The 17,165-nt window shown below is 44.0% G+C and overlaps 1 protein-coding gene across 5 annotated transcripts in view; it reads left to right on the forward strand.

Moving 5' to 3' along the window:
* Positions 1-17,165, forward strand: part of atp11b (ATPase phospholipid transporting 11B) — a 194,878-nt gene that overhangs the window by 125,108 nt on the left and 52,605 nt on the right. For 3 of the 5 annotated variants that reach the window (XM_085990139.1, XM_085990137.1, XM_085990142.1), the window contains 6 exons: positions 2,554-2,681; positions 5,101-5,239; positions 5,952-5,975; positions 13,092-13,157; positions 14,703-14,806; positions 15,207-15,372. In XM_085990139.1, the coding sequence (XP_085846265.1) occupies positions 2,554-2,681; positions 5,101-5,239; positions 5,952-5,975; positions 13,092-13,157; positions 14,703-14,806; positions 15,207-15,372 (627 nt within the window). The other 2 variants (XM_085990138.1, XM_085990141.1) reach the window with 2 other exon arrangements.

Raw genomic sequence — 17,165 nt, forward strand, 5'->3', positions numbered from 1 at the left:
AAAATTTAAGCAGAGATTGTTCGTACAACTTCTATTGTGAGACAAGTGTCTTTGTCTGGGGATGGAAAGACTAAGATTGAAGCCGTTGTACTTTTAGTGGTATGCATTCACACTATTGTTTATCCCCTCATTACTTTCCCTTCACTACTCACCCTGGTACATCAGGGAATTACTTATCCAGATATTCGCATTGATTTTGCTGAGGGGTGAAGGAGAGCAGGCAGAGGGGTTCTAGACTTCCAGCCAGTTGAGAAAGGAGACAAGGTAAATGCATGATGTCAAAAGGGTGGCAGCAGGACTATTCCCAAGGCAAAGTTATTTTCACTTTAATCCAAAGATTGCTGTAATTTTTAAAGCAGCAGTTTGTAAGGGCACCATTATGTGAGATTTAATAATAAGCATGTTACAAACTTCTGTTTGTTTCTTTTTCAGTACTATATGGAAAAAGACATGCACCGCCCCCCCCATCACCCCACGGCAGCCAAATCCAATTCCTATTCATGCTCACTACAGCAGCATAAATGTCATACTATTTTTGCTCTTTTCTGAGCAGGGATCCCAAACCTCATTGTTTCCCTGTAAATTAGCAGTTAGATGTCTATTGTCTACTTTGAGATTACTCTTTGAACTCCCAATGCCACATTTCATAGTGATTATAATTGAGGATTACAGTAAGTACATGACACAGACAGCAACAACAACTTTGCATTGATATAGTGCCTTTAACATAGTAAAGCGTCCCAAGGTGCTTCACAGGAGCATTATCAGACAAAATTTGACACCGAGCCACATAAGGAGATATTAGGACAGGTACTTGGTCACAGAGGTAGGTTTTAAGGAGCATCTTAAAGAAGAGAGAGACAGAGGTTTAGGAAGGAAACTCCAGAGCTTGGTGTCTAGGTAGCTGAAGGCACAGCCGCCAATGCTGAGGCGAAGGATATCGGGGATGCGCAAGAGGCCAGAATTGGAGGAGTGCAGATTTCTCAGGTTTGTAGGGCTGAAGGAGGTTACAGAGATGGGAAAGGCAAGGCTATGGAGGGATTTGAAAACATGGATGAGAATTTTAAATCTGAACTGGCAGCAAATGTAGGTCAGCGAGCACCGGGGTGATGGGTGAACAGGACTTGGTGTGAGTCAGAATGTGGGCAGCAGATCAGGTAGTGTAATAATAAAATATGGGTGTGGATAACAGAGGAAAGGCCCGATTTCCCCGACTCCAATTTGCAAGTCTCTCCATATCTTGAATTAAGTTATCCTTGCCCCATCAAACTAAAACTAATGGTCAAATTAATTTACAAGCAACATAAGTGCAATGAAGCAGAAACATACAGCAAGAAACCAGCAGTACAATACTTGACTTACAATATAAAGTGGTTCAAAACAATAAAGTGCTGAACCTGTAGAATTTCATTCAATAACTTTTGATCTGAGTCTTTGATGTTTTAGTTCCTATAGTTAGACTATTAAGTCTGGTATAGTCAAAGATGAAAGGCCGAACCAGACAAAATGGATCCTTACTGCTACTCATGAAGGTGTTTATGTATAACTGGTTTAAAACAGCCAGAGTGAGTAACATTTCAGTGTCAGGCGATGTGTTACGCACAGGTCGAAAAATTTGCCTGTTCTTTAGGCATAGCAAACTCTAAATGTTCATGCATTCATTGTTCAAAAATGAAGCAATTTCTGATGCAATTAACTTGTAAGTATAGACAGCTCTATCAGTGCAGGGAACTGGCTAAGCCTGATGGTGTGCATGGAAATGTAGATATCTCTAATCCGTTTTTGTATATTTTTCTCCTGACGCTAAGAAAAAAGAACTCTAACTCTCTCAGCCACAGTCTATTTAAATTCACAATATTCTGTCTGAATTTGTAACAATAATTGCTGTACAAATGGCAGATTTCCTGCTTGAGGTATGACTGAGCTGTTTCTGACACATGAATATGATCTGACAGCCATCTTAGGTGAGAGGTAGCAGTGAAATGGAGAGAGATTTGGCAGTTTAGTACTGTGATAAAAGTAATAAATTTATGCCAATACACAAATTTGGCACTAAATTTTTAATATTTGCATTACCTCCATTTTTTTCTAGTTTGCCTATATTATAAAGTGACTACATTTAATAATCAATTCATAGACTGTGAAGTACTTTGGAACGTCCCGAGGACGTGAAGGGGATTTTATGTACATGCAAGTTCTTCATTTCTAAAGAATTATTGAGATCCTGAAATGCCAGATTTTTATGCATTAAAAACACTCTCTACAAATCGTCCTGTAGCCTATGCTTTCCTCACACTTAATAAAGTTGAACCTCCTTAGTCTGCAGGGTTACTCTTGACTACCTACCAATTTCCAGGATCTATCCGGGATACCCTTCATTAAAGCTGACTAAGGAGGTTCAACTGTAATATATATGTTTTACACAAGTCTTTGTCCTTCAGATAATCATGAAGATGGATAGCAGGCGTGCAGATAATGTATGTCGATATAATAAGTTAATAGCTAGAGAGATACTTAAACTTCAAAATATCGCATAATGTATTTTTCTTACAGACACTGTATGACGGTGCTTACCTGACATTGTACAACATTAGCTTCACTTCCTTACCCATCCTCATGTACAGTTTGTTTGAACAAGATGTGCACCCTCGCATACTGCAGAGCAAGCCAGCATTGTACAAGTAGGTTGAATTTGATTATTGCATTCTTCGTTTTTTATCCACATGCTGAATGAAAGCCATTGACTCCTTATTTGAATTGTGGCAATCAAATGTAATAAGATTGTAAATATATAGTTATTTTTAGCATTGAGAAGGGGAAGAAAAGGACTATTTTAATCTGGGAGCCAGAATGGTGAATTCAGCTCCAATTAATTTTGCTAGAATTGTAAGTTCATTGGGGCATCTGGGACCTGACTGGACCAATAGTCTCCATAACCAATGAAATTTAAGGATTTGAATAGTTAGCAAAGCTCTGAAATGGCAGCATGGACATCATCAAACCAAGTTTATCAAATCAAATCAAATCAAATCAACTTTTATTGTCATTGTTAGTGCACAAGTGCAGTACAACGAAATGTAGGCTTGCGGCTCACCGAATTACCTGCAGGAAAATGTGTAGTTCCAAGTTTTTTTTGCCTATGGAACATGACACTCAAACTCCTGCCTAAGGGTCAGATTTTAATTGTTTTTTAGTTCGTGTTATTTTTGGAATCGGCATGATGATTGTTCTTGCTTACAGATTAGTGGGCCCACATACTTTGAGGGGAGGGGAGAGCCTAAATCCTGATAAGCTGAAATGAATTTAGCATCGACTTTACTCCCAGCCAGAATCCACAGCAAATCAATTTAACAAATCAGTTTAATCAGTTAAATAAATCACTTTAGCTTGCATCCTGGTTATGTGCTTTATGTAGCGTATGCAGAACAATTATAATTTATCTGCTATTTAACGCCATAAGGACCCTGTTATAGCATGTTTCAAAGTGGAAAGCTATTGGAAGCATAAATTACCCCATTAACTGGGTTCTTACCGCAGAAAGTTAGGACTGCTATTTAATGCTGTGAGTTTAATTTGTTTTCGCAGCACAAGTGCTTGACTGCAATCTGTTTTTTATGTTAGAAATTAGGGGGTATCTAAAATGTATATGGTTATGCGAATGAAATTGTGGTGCGAATAATAGTGTTTCGATGATTGTATCAGAACTTAAGACAAAAGTGTCTCTTCAGAATAGCTAGATAGATGCTTCAAATTTGCTTATGTTTTTGGTTCCCTGCAAATGTTAGAACATTCTGCACCATCACAAGTCATGTATGACCTTGCTTCCTAGGCTAGCTGTCTGTTGTATGTGTGCTAGGAAAGTTGTTGACTGTATCTTTTGATTTGGCCAACTGAGGCCCAATGCCTATGTTTCTTCCATTATTGCTAATAACTATATTATATTATAATGCTAAGTTAGGATTTTGACTTTGAACAAAACTGCTTTAAAATGCGTAAGCTAACCAGTGTATGAGAATAGAGGATATCTTTGGGAATTTAATGATTCATTCCATGGTACAATATTCTGATAATGGAATGAAATAGTTAATTTTGCACAGCTAAAGCTACATGAACAGCTTGAGCATAAATAACTGATAATGAGCAGCTACGAACATCTGAAGGCCGAGAATGGCATGTCTGACTCCAAACTTGGGAGGATAAGGACAGGAGAGATGGGAGGAAATCAGATGGATGGGCCTTCAGAATGTATAAACAGGAAAGACATGAGGGAAAAGCATAAAGACTCCTTAGGGGAGGGTTTTCATCTGAAAGTTAAGACAAAGAACTCGACATACCATTGGGCATCTTGGTTTAAGAAGAACCCTTACAGGTTAAATGGTCTTGTCAATATTCCATCCCAGGCCCACCCCTAAAAAAGAGAAGAGAAAGACCTAAAAAGCCCTTAGCGCAGACGGTGAAGTGGAGAACTTCCAAGAGTGATGGTCTAACACTCTTCCGAGGGTGGACCCATACTGACCCTAGTTTAATACTCTTGGCGGTTCTAGAAGAGAGGGAGAAAGGCTGTAAGCCGAAGAGCTGTTCGCGCACGCCAGCCATCTCTCCGATCGGGACCAGTACCAGCTGCTTGTCACAGTCGTATGTTTTTGCTGTATGACTAGTGTGTTATATTCCATCTTAAACTCCGATTAAATGCAATATACCCACCATGTTGGCTTGCACTCGATCCTGATTATTTGAAAGACCAGAGATAAGCTAATATCAACAAATTGGCTAATCTTAACATTTATTAATGGCAAATCGCCCAGCAATTTGTGGCAACTTGCGTATTTCTTCCTCGCCACAAATTGCTGGATTTTTTACACACTAATAATGGTGGTGCCTTTAACTTGTCATTTTTCCAGCAAATTCTGGGTCTACATGTTTATTTGGTTAGGGCCACAGTTAAATGTAGCAGTATTGGTCCTAAATTCAGGCTGTGAATAATTTTCAGGTAGGCATAAGTTTCAAGTCTCTGCAAAATGTTGTATTTAGACAGACAATTAACTAAAATCATTCTTGCCATTTTGGATAACCTCTGAGTAATATTTTGTATTTTTACAGAGAGATTAGCAGAAATGAGGTCTTGTCCCTCAAAAGATTTCTGTATTGGACCCTGCTCGGATTTTGTCACTCCTTTATATTTTTCTTTGGTTCTTGCCTTCTGAGAGGAGATGATACATCCATGATGGGGAATGGTCAGGTAGGACTTAATATATATATATATTTTTTTTTTAAACTAAAATTCTTTAAGATTATTTTTAAATTAATCTTGGCATATTCTTCCATCATTAAAGTTTTTGACTTTGAAACATGATGAAAAGCAGTACACTGAGCATCTTTTTGAATTTCTATCAGTAATTTATGTTTATATTCTAAGCAGCATAAATAACTGAAACCATGCTACCTTTACAGCCTCCAGATGCAGCGAGTCACACCCTATAAAATTGAATTATGTTGGAAATTTATTAACTTAATACAATTCAGCATCAGTATAATACTGGAAACAACTAAATGACTGGTTTTGAAAGTGCAGTAAAACTAGCTAGTCCAAATGGAATGTCATGCCATTTACAAATAACAATAACAGGTGCTGTAGTTGCAGAATGTGTGCCAAACAACAGTGACTGAATTCTGAGTAATTTATCAGTTATGAAGCACTTTGGAACAGCCTGAGGATGTGATAAGGCCCTAACTAATAATTTTTTTTCTTTCTAGAAGGTGCTCCGTGTGATGGAATGAAGTGTTATAACTGTTACTCTGACAGTTTTGCAAACAATGTGTTTCCAATTGATAAGTTTTTCTAAATGCTTACGAAAAATTTTCATCATTTAATGTTGTGCACTACTTCTGCTTGAACTTTTGGTTTTCTACTGTTTTTCCTTTCCCCTCTTTCATCGCATGCATGACTTCAGATTTTGAAAACTAACAGGCAACTGGTAAGAGTTGACTGTTTTGGATCTTATAACATTTATGATGGGTTGGGTGAGGAGGAGATAAAAGCTATACATTATTAATCCTCATTTCATATAGATAAATCTAAACTATTAATTACAGTTTGAACCACACTTCATATGGTTTCTTTTACTAATAATTACAAACATATTCATATTTTAGTCATTCAGTATTCCCATTTCTTTATACTTCTAAACTGGATCTTTTATTTCTTAGAACAATGAATGAATGCCAAAGAAATAGTATCAATCTGTTTGCATACATCATGGAAAATGTAGCCTTTCTTGAGGCTTTAATGAGCAATGTACATACGTAATGGGTTTTGTGCTAAAATATATAATACTCTGAAACCTGTGAAAGTGCACTGATTAAGGTTTTTGCTTCATGCTAAAATCAGCTGCATGTCCCCTACAGAAGTATAGAATCTGCTGAGATTATCCATTATTTTCATAGGTAGATAAAGTCCACTTGGTGCTAAATTTGACATTCAAAGCAAGTTGTAGCAATGTGAAGCAATACCCACTTGCACACAAACATGTATTTTTTGATCTGCGACTGATACAGAAATAGAGTTAAACATAGCAAAAATGCCATGGTGACTTACAAATAGTAATATTTACTAGTAAGTAAATTTGAGTGGTTAATAAGCAATATTTATTTTTGTGTTATTTGTGCTGATCTATAAATAACTAGCTGGGGAGCCCCGCGTTGCGAGGGCAATTTTGGGGCGCGAGGGCAATTTTGGGGCGTTTGGTCTCCCTGCCCCTGTGTCCCCCCTCTCCCTGTCATGTCCTCTCCCTGTCCTATCCCTCCCCTCCCCTCTCTCCCTCCCCTCCCCTCTCTCCCTCCCCTCTCTCCCTCCCCTCCCCTCTCTCCCTCCCCTCCCCTCTCTCCCTCCCCTCCCCTCTCTCCCTCCCCTCCCCTCTCTCCCTCCCCTCCCCTCTCTCCCTCCCCTCCCCTCTCTCCCTCCCCTCCCCTCTCTCCCTCCCCTCCCCTCCCCTCTCTCCCTCCCTCCCCCCTCTCCCCCCCCCCCCCCACCCCTCCCCTCTGTCCCTCTCTCCGGCCCCTCCCCCTGCCTAGCGCCTGAGGTCCGGCCCCTCCCCTCCCCTCTCTCCCTCCCCCCTCTCCCCCCCCCCCCCACCCCTCCCCTCTGTCCCTCTCTCCGGCCCCTCCCCCTGCCTAGCGCCTGAGGTCCGGCCCCTCCCCTCCCCTCTCTCCCTCCCCTCCCCTCTCTCCCTCCCCTCCCCTCTCTCCCCTCCCCCCCTCTCTCCCTCCCCCCTCTCCCCCCCCCCACCCCTCCCCTCTGTCCCTCTCTCCGGCCCCTCCCCCTGCCTAGCGCCTGAGGTCCGGCCCCTCCCCTCCCCCCTCTCCCCCCCCCCCCACCCCTCCCCTCTGTCCCTCTCTCCGGCCCCTCCCCCTGCCTAGCGCCTGAGGTCCGGCCCCTCCCCTCCCCTCTCTCCCCCCCACCCCTCCCCTCTGTCCCTCTCTCCGGCCCCTCCCCCTGCCTAGCGCCTGAGGTCCGGCCCCTCCCCTCCCCTCTCTCCCTCCCCCCTCCCCCCCCACCCCTCCCCTCTGTCCCTCTCTCCGGCCCCTCCCCCTGCCTAGCGCCTGAGGTCCGGCCCCTCCCCTCCCCTCTCTCCCTCCCCTCCCCTCTCTCCCTCCCCTCCCCTCTCTCCCTCCCCTCCCCCCACTCCCCCCCACCCCTACCCCACCCCTCCCCCACTCCCCTTCCCCCACTCCCCTCTGTCCCTCTCTCCGGCCCCTCCCCCTGCCTAGCGAGCCCCGCGTTGCGAGGGCAATTTTGGGGCGCGAGGGCAATTTTGGGGCTTTTGGTCTCCCTGCCCCTGTGTGTCCCCCCTCTCCCTGTCATGTCCTCTCCCTGTCATGTCCTCTCCCTGTCCTATCCCTCTCTCCCTCCCCTCCCCTCTCTCCCTCCCCTCCCCTCTCTCCCTCCCTCCCCTCTCTCCCTCCCTCCCCTCCCCTCTCTCCCTCCCCTCCCCCACTCCCCTCTGTCCCTCTCTCCGGCTCCTCCCCCTGCCTAGCGCCTGAGGTCCGGTGCCGTTGCGGAGGTCCCCCGCGTATCGCACGGCTGATGGACGGCCGCTGCGTGAGTGCGGGCGGCCCGCGGGAGCCGGCAAGGCCGTTAGCGAGCGGGAAACTTCGGGCGGCGCGCCCGCGCTCCGTCCGTGACACCTGAGAGGGGAGAGGAGAAGAGGAGAGAGGGAAGAGGAGAAGGAGAGAGAGAGAGGGAAGAAAGAAAGAGAGAGAGAGAGAGAGAGAGAGAAATTTTTTCAGCTTCAGGCCCCGAGTACCCCCTGCGCGAGGGTGAGGGGGAGGAGGGGGGGGGGTTGCTAAACACAATATAAAACTCAAATAAATTGTTAATTAATTGCCTAACACATAATTGAAATATTTACCTTAGTTCCCTAACACACAGAAAGTGTGGGGGAAAAAATCGTGGAAAATCAAGATGGCGGCCACTCACCTCGGTTCAGAAGGATAAGGCCCGCCCACACACGCACCGATTGGTCGACCGGTCAGGTCACCGAAGCGTAGGATTGGTCAATCGTCGAGTCACTCGACACTCAACTGTAGGAAGACCTCGACGTCACACGGTCGCTAATGAGATGCTAATGAGCGGAACGCTGAACGTTTTTGGGATACCGCGGGCGGGATTTTTGTCCGGCCGAAACGTAAATACGCCTATGACCGGTCCGGAATCGCAAGCTTTCTTTTGAGGCGACGCGCGCGTCGGTACGCTCTGTAACTTCCAAACGTATAGAGACCAGGCAGACAGACAGACAGAAGAGCCGCTTTATATATATAGACTAGCTGGGGAGCCCCGCGTTGCGAGGGCAATTTTGGGGCGTTTGGTCTCCCTGCCCCTGTGTGTCCCCCCTCTCCCTGTCATGTCCTCTCCCTGTCCTATCCCTCCCTCCCCTCTCTCCCTCCCCTCCCCTCTCTCCCTCCCTCCCTCCCCTCTCCCCCCTCCCCCGTCTCCCTCTCTCCCCCCCCCCCCCACCCCTCGCCCCCCCCCCACCCCTCTGTCCCTCTCTCCGGCCCCTCCCCCTGCCTAGCGCCTGAGGTCCGGTGCCGTTGCTGAGGTCCCCCGCGTATCGCGCGGCTGATGGACGGCCGCTGCGGGCGGGCGGCGCATGCGCGGTGAGTGCGGGCGGCGCATGCGCGGTGAGTGCGGGCGGCGCATGCGCGGTGAGTGCGGGCGGCGCATGCGCGGTGAGTGCGGGCGGCGCATGCGCGGTGAGTGCGGGCGGCGCATGCGCGGTGAGTGCGGGCGGCAAGGCCGTTAGCGAGCGGGAAATTTCGGGCGGCGCGCCCACGCTCCGTCCGCGACACCTGAGAGGGGGAAGTAGAGAGAGACAGAGAGGGAAGAGGAGAGAGGGAAGAAAGAGAGAGAGATAAATTTTTTCAGCTTCAGGCCCCGAGTCCCCCCTGCGCGAGGGGGGGGCGTTGCTAAACACAATATAAAACTCAAATAAATTGTTAATTAATTGCCTAACACATAATTGAAATATTTACCTTAGTTCCCTAACACACAGAAAGTGTGGGGGAAAAAAAGTGGAAAATCATGATGGCGGCCACTCACCTCGGTTCAGAAGGATAAGGCCCGCCCACGCACGCACCGATTGGTCGACCGGTCAGGTCACCGAAGCGTAGGATTGGTCAATCGTCGAGTCACTCGACACTCGACTGTAGGAAGACCTCGACGTCACACGGTCGCTAATGAGATGCTAATGAGCGGAACGCTGAACGTTTTTGGGATACCGCGGGCGGGATTTTTGTCCGGCTGAAACGTAAATACGCCTATGACCGGTCCGGAATCGCAAGCTTTCTTTTGAGGCGACGCGTGCGTCGGTACGCTCTGTAACTTCCAAACATATAGAGACCAGGTGGACAGACAGACAGACAGACAGAAGAGCCGCTTTATATATATAGATAGATATATAGATACGTAAATCTAGAGTACTATGAAAACTGGCCTATTTTTGAAATGATCACTAAAAATGAATATTACCATCTCTAGCCAGGAAATGTGTTGCTCAATCCAAAGATGGAAGTTGTTGCTATCCAGACGCATTTGGGAGGGCTGTATTGTGTGGGGGAGATTAAGTGAAATGTTGAACAAGTAAAGTTCCCAAAAATATAATTTTAAGGAGTTTTATAATTTCCAAGTACAAAGCTATTTTCAGTATGTAAATTATTACTTCAAAATCGTGATGTAGGACTCAATATTTTTAATGTAAAATTATGGTAATGCTGCTGGCTACTCTCAGAATTGCTGACTTGGCACTGGTAAGATTATGTGCAAATGTTTAAAAACTACCTTACTCGTAAAATACAAAAAATAGTGAAATCTTAATGAGTAATTCTTTAATGGCTGAGAGTGCTGGTTGCTGAATGAAGATGTCCTGATAACTCCTGTGTGACTTGTCGCCTGCAAGTTGAAGACCTGTCTCGCTAATGGAAATCTGTATTTCACAGTTCACCACTGAATATTTTGTAGGTACATATACTTAAAAGCATGTATTGAGCCATATAGACCAGGAAGATCAAAGATCTGTGCTAAATTAACTGATCTCTGCCAACACAATGGGATGCTTCACTTGGCCTCACTGTCCCAGGACCAGTGAGCGATTTTAAAAAGCCAGCGTTCCTGCATCTGATTGCTGTCTGGTGACCCCCGTTGGAAAATGGATGTAGAGTGAGGACGCTTTTTATTGTTATTTGTTCTCTGGATGTAAGTGCTGTTGGCAAGGCAGCATTTATTACCTATCCCTAGTTGCCCTTTAAAGGAAGTGGTGAGCCATTTCCTTGAACCACTGCAGCACTTGTGGTGATGATACTTCCACAGTGGTGTAAGGGAATTCCATGATTTTGACCCAGTGACGATGAAGGAACTGTGGTAAACCACTGTTTGTATTCCACTGTGTACATGCCTGGACATGCCTCGGCTGACTCCTCCCACAAGTCCTAGTATAAAGGTGACTGCTCCCCAGCCCTTTGTATTCTGGACCGGTCGACCACTCGAGGCAGACCTTCATTCTTTTGTTAATAAAAGCCTTTAGTTACTCTCTTAACTCTCAGTCTTTTATGAGTAATTGATAGCGCATCAGGAACGGCGATATATTTCCAAGTCAGGATGGTGTGTAGCTTGGAGGGGAACTTGCAGATGATGATGTTGCCGTGTGCCTGCTGCCCTTGTCCTTCTAGGTGGTAGAGGTCGTGGGTTTGGGAGGTGCTGTCGAAGTAGTCTTGGCGAGTTACTGCAGTGCATCTTGTTGATGGTACACACTGCAGCCACGGTGTGCCGGTGGTGGAGGGAGTGGATGGGGTGTCAATCAAGCGGGCTGCTTTGTCCTGGATGGTGTCGAGCTTCTTGAGTTTTGTTGGAGATGCACTCAGCCAGGCAAGTGGAGAGTATTCCATCACACTCCTGACTTCCACCTTATAGGTGGTGGAAAGGCTTTGGGGAGTCGGGAGGTGAGACACTCATGCAGAATACCCAGCCTCTGACCTGCTCTTGTTGCCACAGTATTTATGTGGCTGGTCCAGTTAAGATTCTGGTCAATGGTGAATCCCCAGGATGTTGATGGTGGGGATTTCGGCGATGGTAATGCCATTGAATGTCGGAGTGGTGGTTAGACGCTCTCTTGTTGGAGATAGTCATTGCCTGGCACTTGTGTGGCGTGAATGTTACTTGCTACTTATCAGCCTTATAAGGTATGAAGCTAGCAACATTTGAAGTTCTTGTCTGTGTGGTTTAATGGGAATAATAAGAACTTGTCTGCTTTTCAAACACATTCGGTGATGGGATTGACAGATGCACTAGCCACACGACAGAGTTTGGTCAATTTGTGCTCCGCACAGGTTAATTCACATCTCTGATCACTTATCAGAAGTAGCATGCAACAGTCTTGAGGTTATCTTACACTGCTTTGGTTAAACGCTAGTTCCCGTTTAATTGGGATCAAAGCCAACATTTTAAGCTTTATAAAAAAGCAAAATACACTGTACTGCGGATGCTGGAAATCTGAAATAAAAACAGAAAATGCTGGAAATACTCAGCAGGTCAGGCAGCATCTGTAGAGAGAAACAGAGTTAACGTTTCAGGTCGATGGCCCTTCGTCAGAACTGGAAAAAGTTAGAGATGTAACATTTTTATGCAAGTGTAGGGGCAGGGAAAGGGAGGAGGGGAGGAAAGAACAAAAGGGAAGGTCTGTGATTGGGTGGAAGGCAGGAGAGATTAAAAGACAAAAGGGACAATGGTGCAAGGCAAAAGGAGATGGTAATGGGACAAGTTAAGAAACAAAAGATGAGTCTAGATGAGGTGTAAACGGCAATAGCAGAATCATCAACAGCTGCCATGTGAGAGAAAAAAAAATAGGGGCTGAGGTTATGGTCTGAAATTGTTGAACTCGATGTTGAGTCCAGAAGGCTGTAAAGTGCCTAATCGAAAGATGAGGTGCTGTTCCTCGACCATTTTCTGTTTTTATTTTAAGCTTTATGTTTGAAGTTTAAAAAACATTCAGTGGACTTTCTCTTTAAGGTTCTCGTATTGGAAAAGATCTAACTGCCCCATTTGTTCTGTAATATAAAACCTTTTATTGGCACTGGGATGCTGGTGAGCAAAGTTCTGTGTATATATTGAAGTGCACATGCAGAGTTCAGCTTTCCCTGTCCAGAGTGCAATGCAAGCTTGCCTGTATAATCTGACGCTGCTGTCTCATGCTGCTCTCTGCAGGCATTGGGGTTGAACCTATGTTCTAGGTTGGCCTTCAGTCACATTGTGCTATTAGTCTTTTAATTTGATGAGAATTCGTATGTGCAGTAATAATTACTAATAAGGATTGCCCACAAAAGTAATCTTAGTTTACTTAACCAAATGAGTAACTTAGATTAGCTAGCAATCTATGTAGACTATCTAATGCAATTGTTGAAATTTACAGTGGAGAAATTTCTTGCTTTCTAGCAAAGGTAATACGTCATCAATTACTCCATATTCTTAGCCATTAATATGCATTTTTTGTGAGGGTTTTGGAAGATTTGGGTTTGTGTTTTAACTCACTTCTTTTTACATTTAGATGTCTGGAGACTGGACATTTGGCTTTCTGGTTTTCACGGTTATGCTTATTACTGTTACGTTAAAGGTAAGTATGTACTACTAAAGCTGAGGGCTTATATAATAAGCTGCAGTTTATGGAAGTATGTTAGTAATACTATGCATTTTCCTGTGCTAACTTCATTTATATGATATATGGTGCACATAAGTAATAAGTGTCATCTTAAAACTAAGAATTGTTACTGATTTTGAAGGCTAGCTTTTTGTTAGCTTTGAATTATATGAAAATTATATACAGGAAACTTTCTGGTATCCAGCACTGACGGGACCAAGCTGGTGCCATACCATCAAAACTGCCGTTGAAACCAGCGCTAATGTTAAAACATACGGAGCTTTTGAGCTCCGTGTGAATCAACAAACCCTGTTGCTTAGCAACAGCTTCAAAACAGTCGGCCGCAGCTTAAAAGCGTCTCTGTAGCTAAGCAACAGCTTCAGCTAGACCTTGCAGAGCCTGACTGGGGGAAAAAAAAAGCAACGAGAAGTTAAAAAAAACTTATAGGAAACGGCTCCTGAATTTTGCCGGTAGATAGAGCTTTCCGGACATTTAACCCCCAGTTAAACGAAAGTTTCCTGTAATTGAGGTGCAGCTAATTCAAACAAAAATATTACACAGAATGTACAGCCCATTCGGCCCAACTAGTCTGTGCTGGTGTTTATACTCCACACGAGTCTCCTCACGTTCCATCTACCTCATCTCAGCCTTTCCGCGTATCTTTCCATTCCCTTTTCTCTCATGTACTTGTTTAGTTTCCGTTTGAAAGCATCTAGCTTTTTGTCTCGACCACTTCCTGTGGTAGCGAGTTCCACATTCTAATCCACTCTCTTGAGTAAGGACATTTCTCCTTATTTCCCTATTGGATTTATTACTAACTATCTTGTATTTATGGATTCTTCCACAAGTGGAAACATTGGGGGGAAATTTTAACTTTTTGACTTACCGGAAGCAGGAGGGCAGTGCGTCGGACGTCACTGACAGGTACCCCGTCCAGAACTCAACCTGATTGACAGCTTTGGCTTCCAGTTGGGTTGGCGAAGAGACCACAGGACCAAGTAGGTCCAATCCCTGACCCTGGATGGCTCCAATCCCTGACTGCAGGGGTGGGTTGGGGGGGAGGGGGGGGGTGTGAGTCAGATCCCTGGGGGGCTCTGATCCCTGACCCCTGGGGGGGCTCTGATCCCCGATCCCTGGGGGTGGGGGTCCGATCCCCGACCCGGGGTGGGTCTGATCCCTTTACACTCAAAAGTAGAAGCTTCTTCATTACAGTTTCAAAATTATTAAAAATGAATTTTTGTTGCCCGTCATTAATTGTTCACCTGATCTGTTCAGAATATTGTCAATGACTTGACCTCATTGGAAGTTACTGATGCGCAAATTAAAACTCCTCATTCCAGCATTCATTTATATGACACTTTATTGTTTTAATTGGAATTTCTTTTTAACGTTTGGTTGCGCTAGTTTTATTTTATGTCAACCCTGCTGATGCTTTTGATGCTGTTTTTCCCAGTAATTCTTTTTAAATTAACACTCTGTTTTTTTCCCCTCTGTCCTCCCCCTCCAAAAAAAAAAAACAAGCTGGGAATAGAGACACACTACTGGACCTGGATAAACCACTTTGTTACCTGGGGTTCAATAATGTTTTACTTTGCATTCTCTATGCTTTATGGAGCAGTACTTTGGTAAGTCGTGTTTTGTACTAGCTCTTAAACTATGAGAAACTCTCTGTTCTATTGTGAAAAATACAATTGTGGATATTCAAATAACTTGAATACTAATATTTATAGTTAGAAAGTTCCACTAATCTGAAGTTTAGATGTGGATCTTGTATCTTAATATTATATCTTAGTTCTTGGTTGATGCCCCTCAATAGTTTTTTGTTACAGTTGCACAGAATAGTTATGAGAATCAAATACCAAATATAGACGTACATTTTTTTGCAGGACAAAACATTTTACTATCCAAGTTCTGCAGCAATACTATAGGTTTAAAAACGTTCTGGTCTGGGATTGAGGAGGAGGTTCACAAGATTGTGCAGCAAAATGTACTTATAATGTGTGTCTCCAATTTCTTTCTTTATAGGCCATTTTTGCAGTCACAAGAAATGTACTGCGTCTTCATTCACTTGCTGTCCAGTGCTTCAAACTGGCTTGGCATTATTCTTTTAGTAGTTCTCTGCTTGTTGCCTGATGTCCTGAGGAAAGTATTCTGGAGACATGCTCGACCTACCCTGGCACAAAGGTCACAGGTAAGAGCTGCTACTGTAGCAACAGTAGCACACTTCACATGCATTGTGGTTTCTCTTTTGAATGTTCATCTTTATGCAGGTTACCAGAAAAAACATCCAGTTGAATAACATTTGGTATTTTAGATGATGCCCTTTTTGTGTGAATGTTCTAAATCTATACTGGTATAAGCTTGCAGTTCACATCAGACAGATACCGTATGGTGATAATGGACTGTATATTCTTAACTGCAGTTTTAAAGTACAGCACAGTATTAGCTGTATGCAATTATTCTTAAATCAGCATGGGCAGGTTGATATTTAATCTGTTGTGTGTGTGTGTGTCCATATGCTAAATGATGAGTAAACGTTGTAGTCAAAGTGGTTTTATTTTGAGCAATATTTTGCTGTTTCACCGCATGCATGTATAACTCTTAATTTCTCAATTATTACAAGATGCAAGTGCTATTTTGTGATGGTTAGTTAACAAAAGTTGTATCCTGCTGACTTGTGCACAGGATCATATAAAATGGGAAGTGATATAAAACTGGAATGTTTTATCAGTTAACCATTTAAAATACAGCATAAATATCTAACATAAATATAAAAGTTGCAGTATAACCCTCAAAGTAAATTTTGTTACGTAACTGATTTGTCCGTTTGTGTGTAACGAGTGTCCACAAGCATAGTAAAGGTGTACAAGCATAACTTTCCATGATAAGTTGATTGCCTGACTTCAATTGCCATCACCACAGGAATCAAGGGATATGGGGATAGGGCGGGAAAGTGGAGTTGATGTAGAAGTTCAGCCATGATCTTATTGAATGGCAGAGCAGACATGCGGGGCCGTATAGCCTACTCCTGCTCCTATTGCTTATTTGTTCTTCTGTACTGCCAGACTCTGGGCCCCCTTTACAGTGCTCTCAATTTGCCCCTGATGCTGAGAAGTCAATATCCCTGGTAATAGAACTTAGCAGAACACGCCTCTTATAAAGCCTCTGGAGCTGGGAAAGACATGTTGGATGAGTTTGGAGATTGCAAAATTGATGGAGAGGTGAAAAAGAACAAGGAAGGACAACATGCCATGGTTGCAGTCTTAAAGGTTATATTTTGTGACTTTGACTGAGGCAATCTCGGTGATGTAAGCAGGGCAGAAGGAATTCAAGGTGGGAGCTTGGCAAAGATGCCCACAATGTGAAGAAATGATGACGTGTTCAAAGATCTTCTAGAGGAAAGAGAATTTGGAAGATGGGATGATAGTTGTAGAATACAGAGGGGCGGAGCCATGAATGGACTTTTTAAGGATAAAGCTCTGATCGCAGTTTTGAAAGGGAGAAGGCTAGTGCTGAGTAAAGGAAGCTATCAACAATGCTAACAAGCAAAGGGGCCAAGCAATGTAATTGATTTGTCAGGAGGTGAGTCAAGATACGATCTATAGAGCAAGAGGTTAGTCTGATGGAAAATAATGTACAGGATGATGTTGAATCAGGGGTAGGATGAATGAGCGGTGTTTAGAAGAACAGGGCAGAGGTTAGGAGATGTTGCTGCATGGTTGGTCTCAATCTTAGAGACAAAGAAATTCATGAGTTCTTTGCAGTTGATATTGTGAAGTTGGAGAGATTGGGGAAAGGAGTTTGAGTGGGAAGTTCATCACGGAGAAAAGGAGCTGCGAGTTGTCTTTACCCTCTAGCATAATCCTGAAGTAATAGTTTGAGAGTGAGGCACAATGGAACTTCATGTAGTCCAGCTAGATCTGAAGATGAGTGACTAAACTAGTGCTTCAGTTTGTGGCTCTTGGACTTAAGGAACCACAGATG

Source organism: Somniosus microcephalus, chromosome 6, assembly GCF_052327205.1.
Source record: "Somniosus microcephalus isolate GS21.2 chromosome 6, FLI_Smic_1.0, whole genome shotgun sequence".
Lineage (NCBI taxonomy): Eukaryota > Metazoa > Chordata > Chondrichthyes > Squaliformes > Somniosidae > Somniosus > Somniosus microcephalus.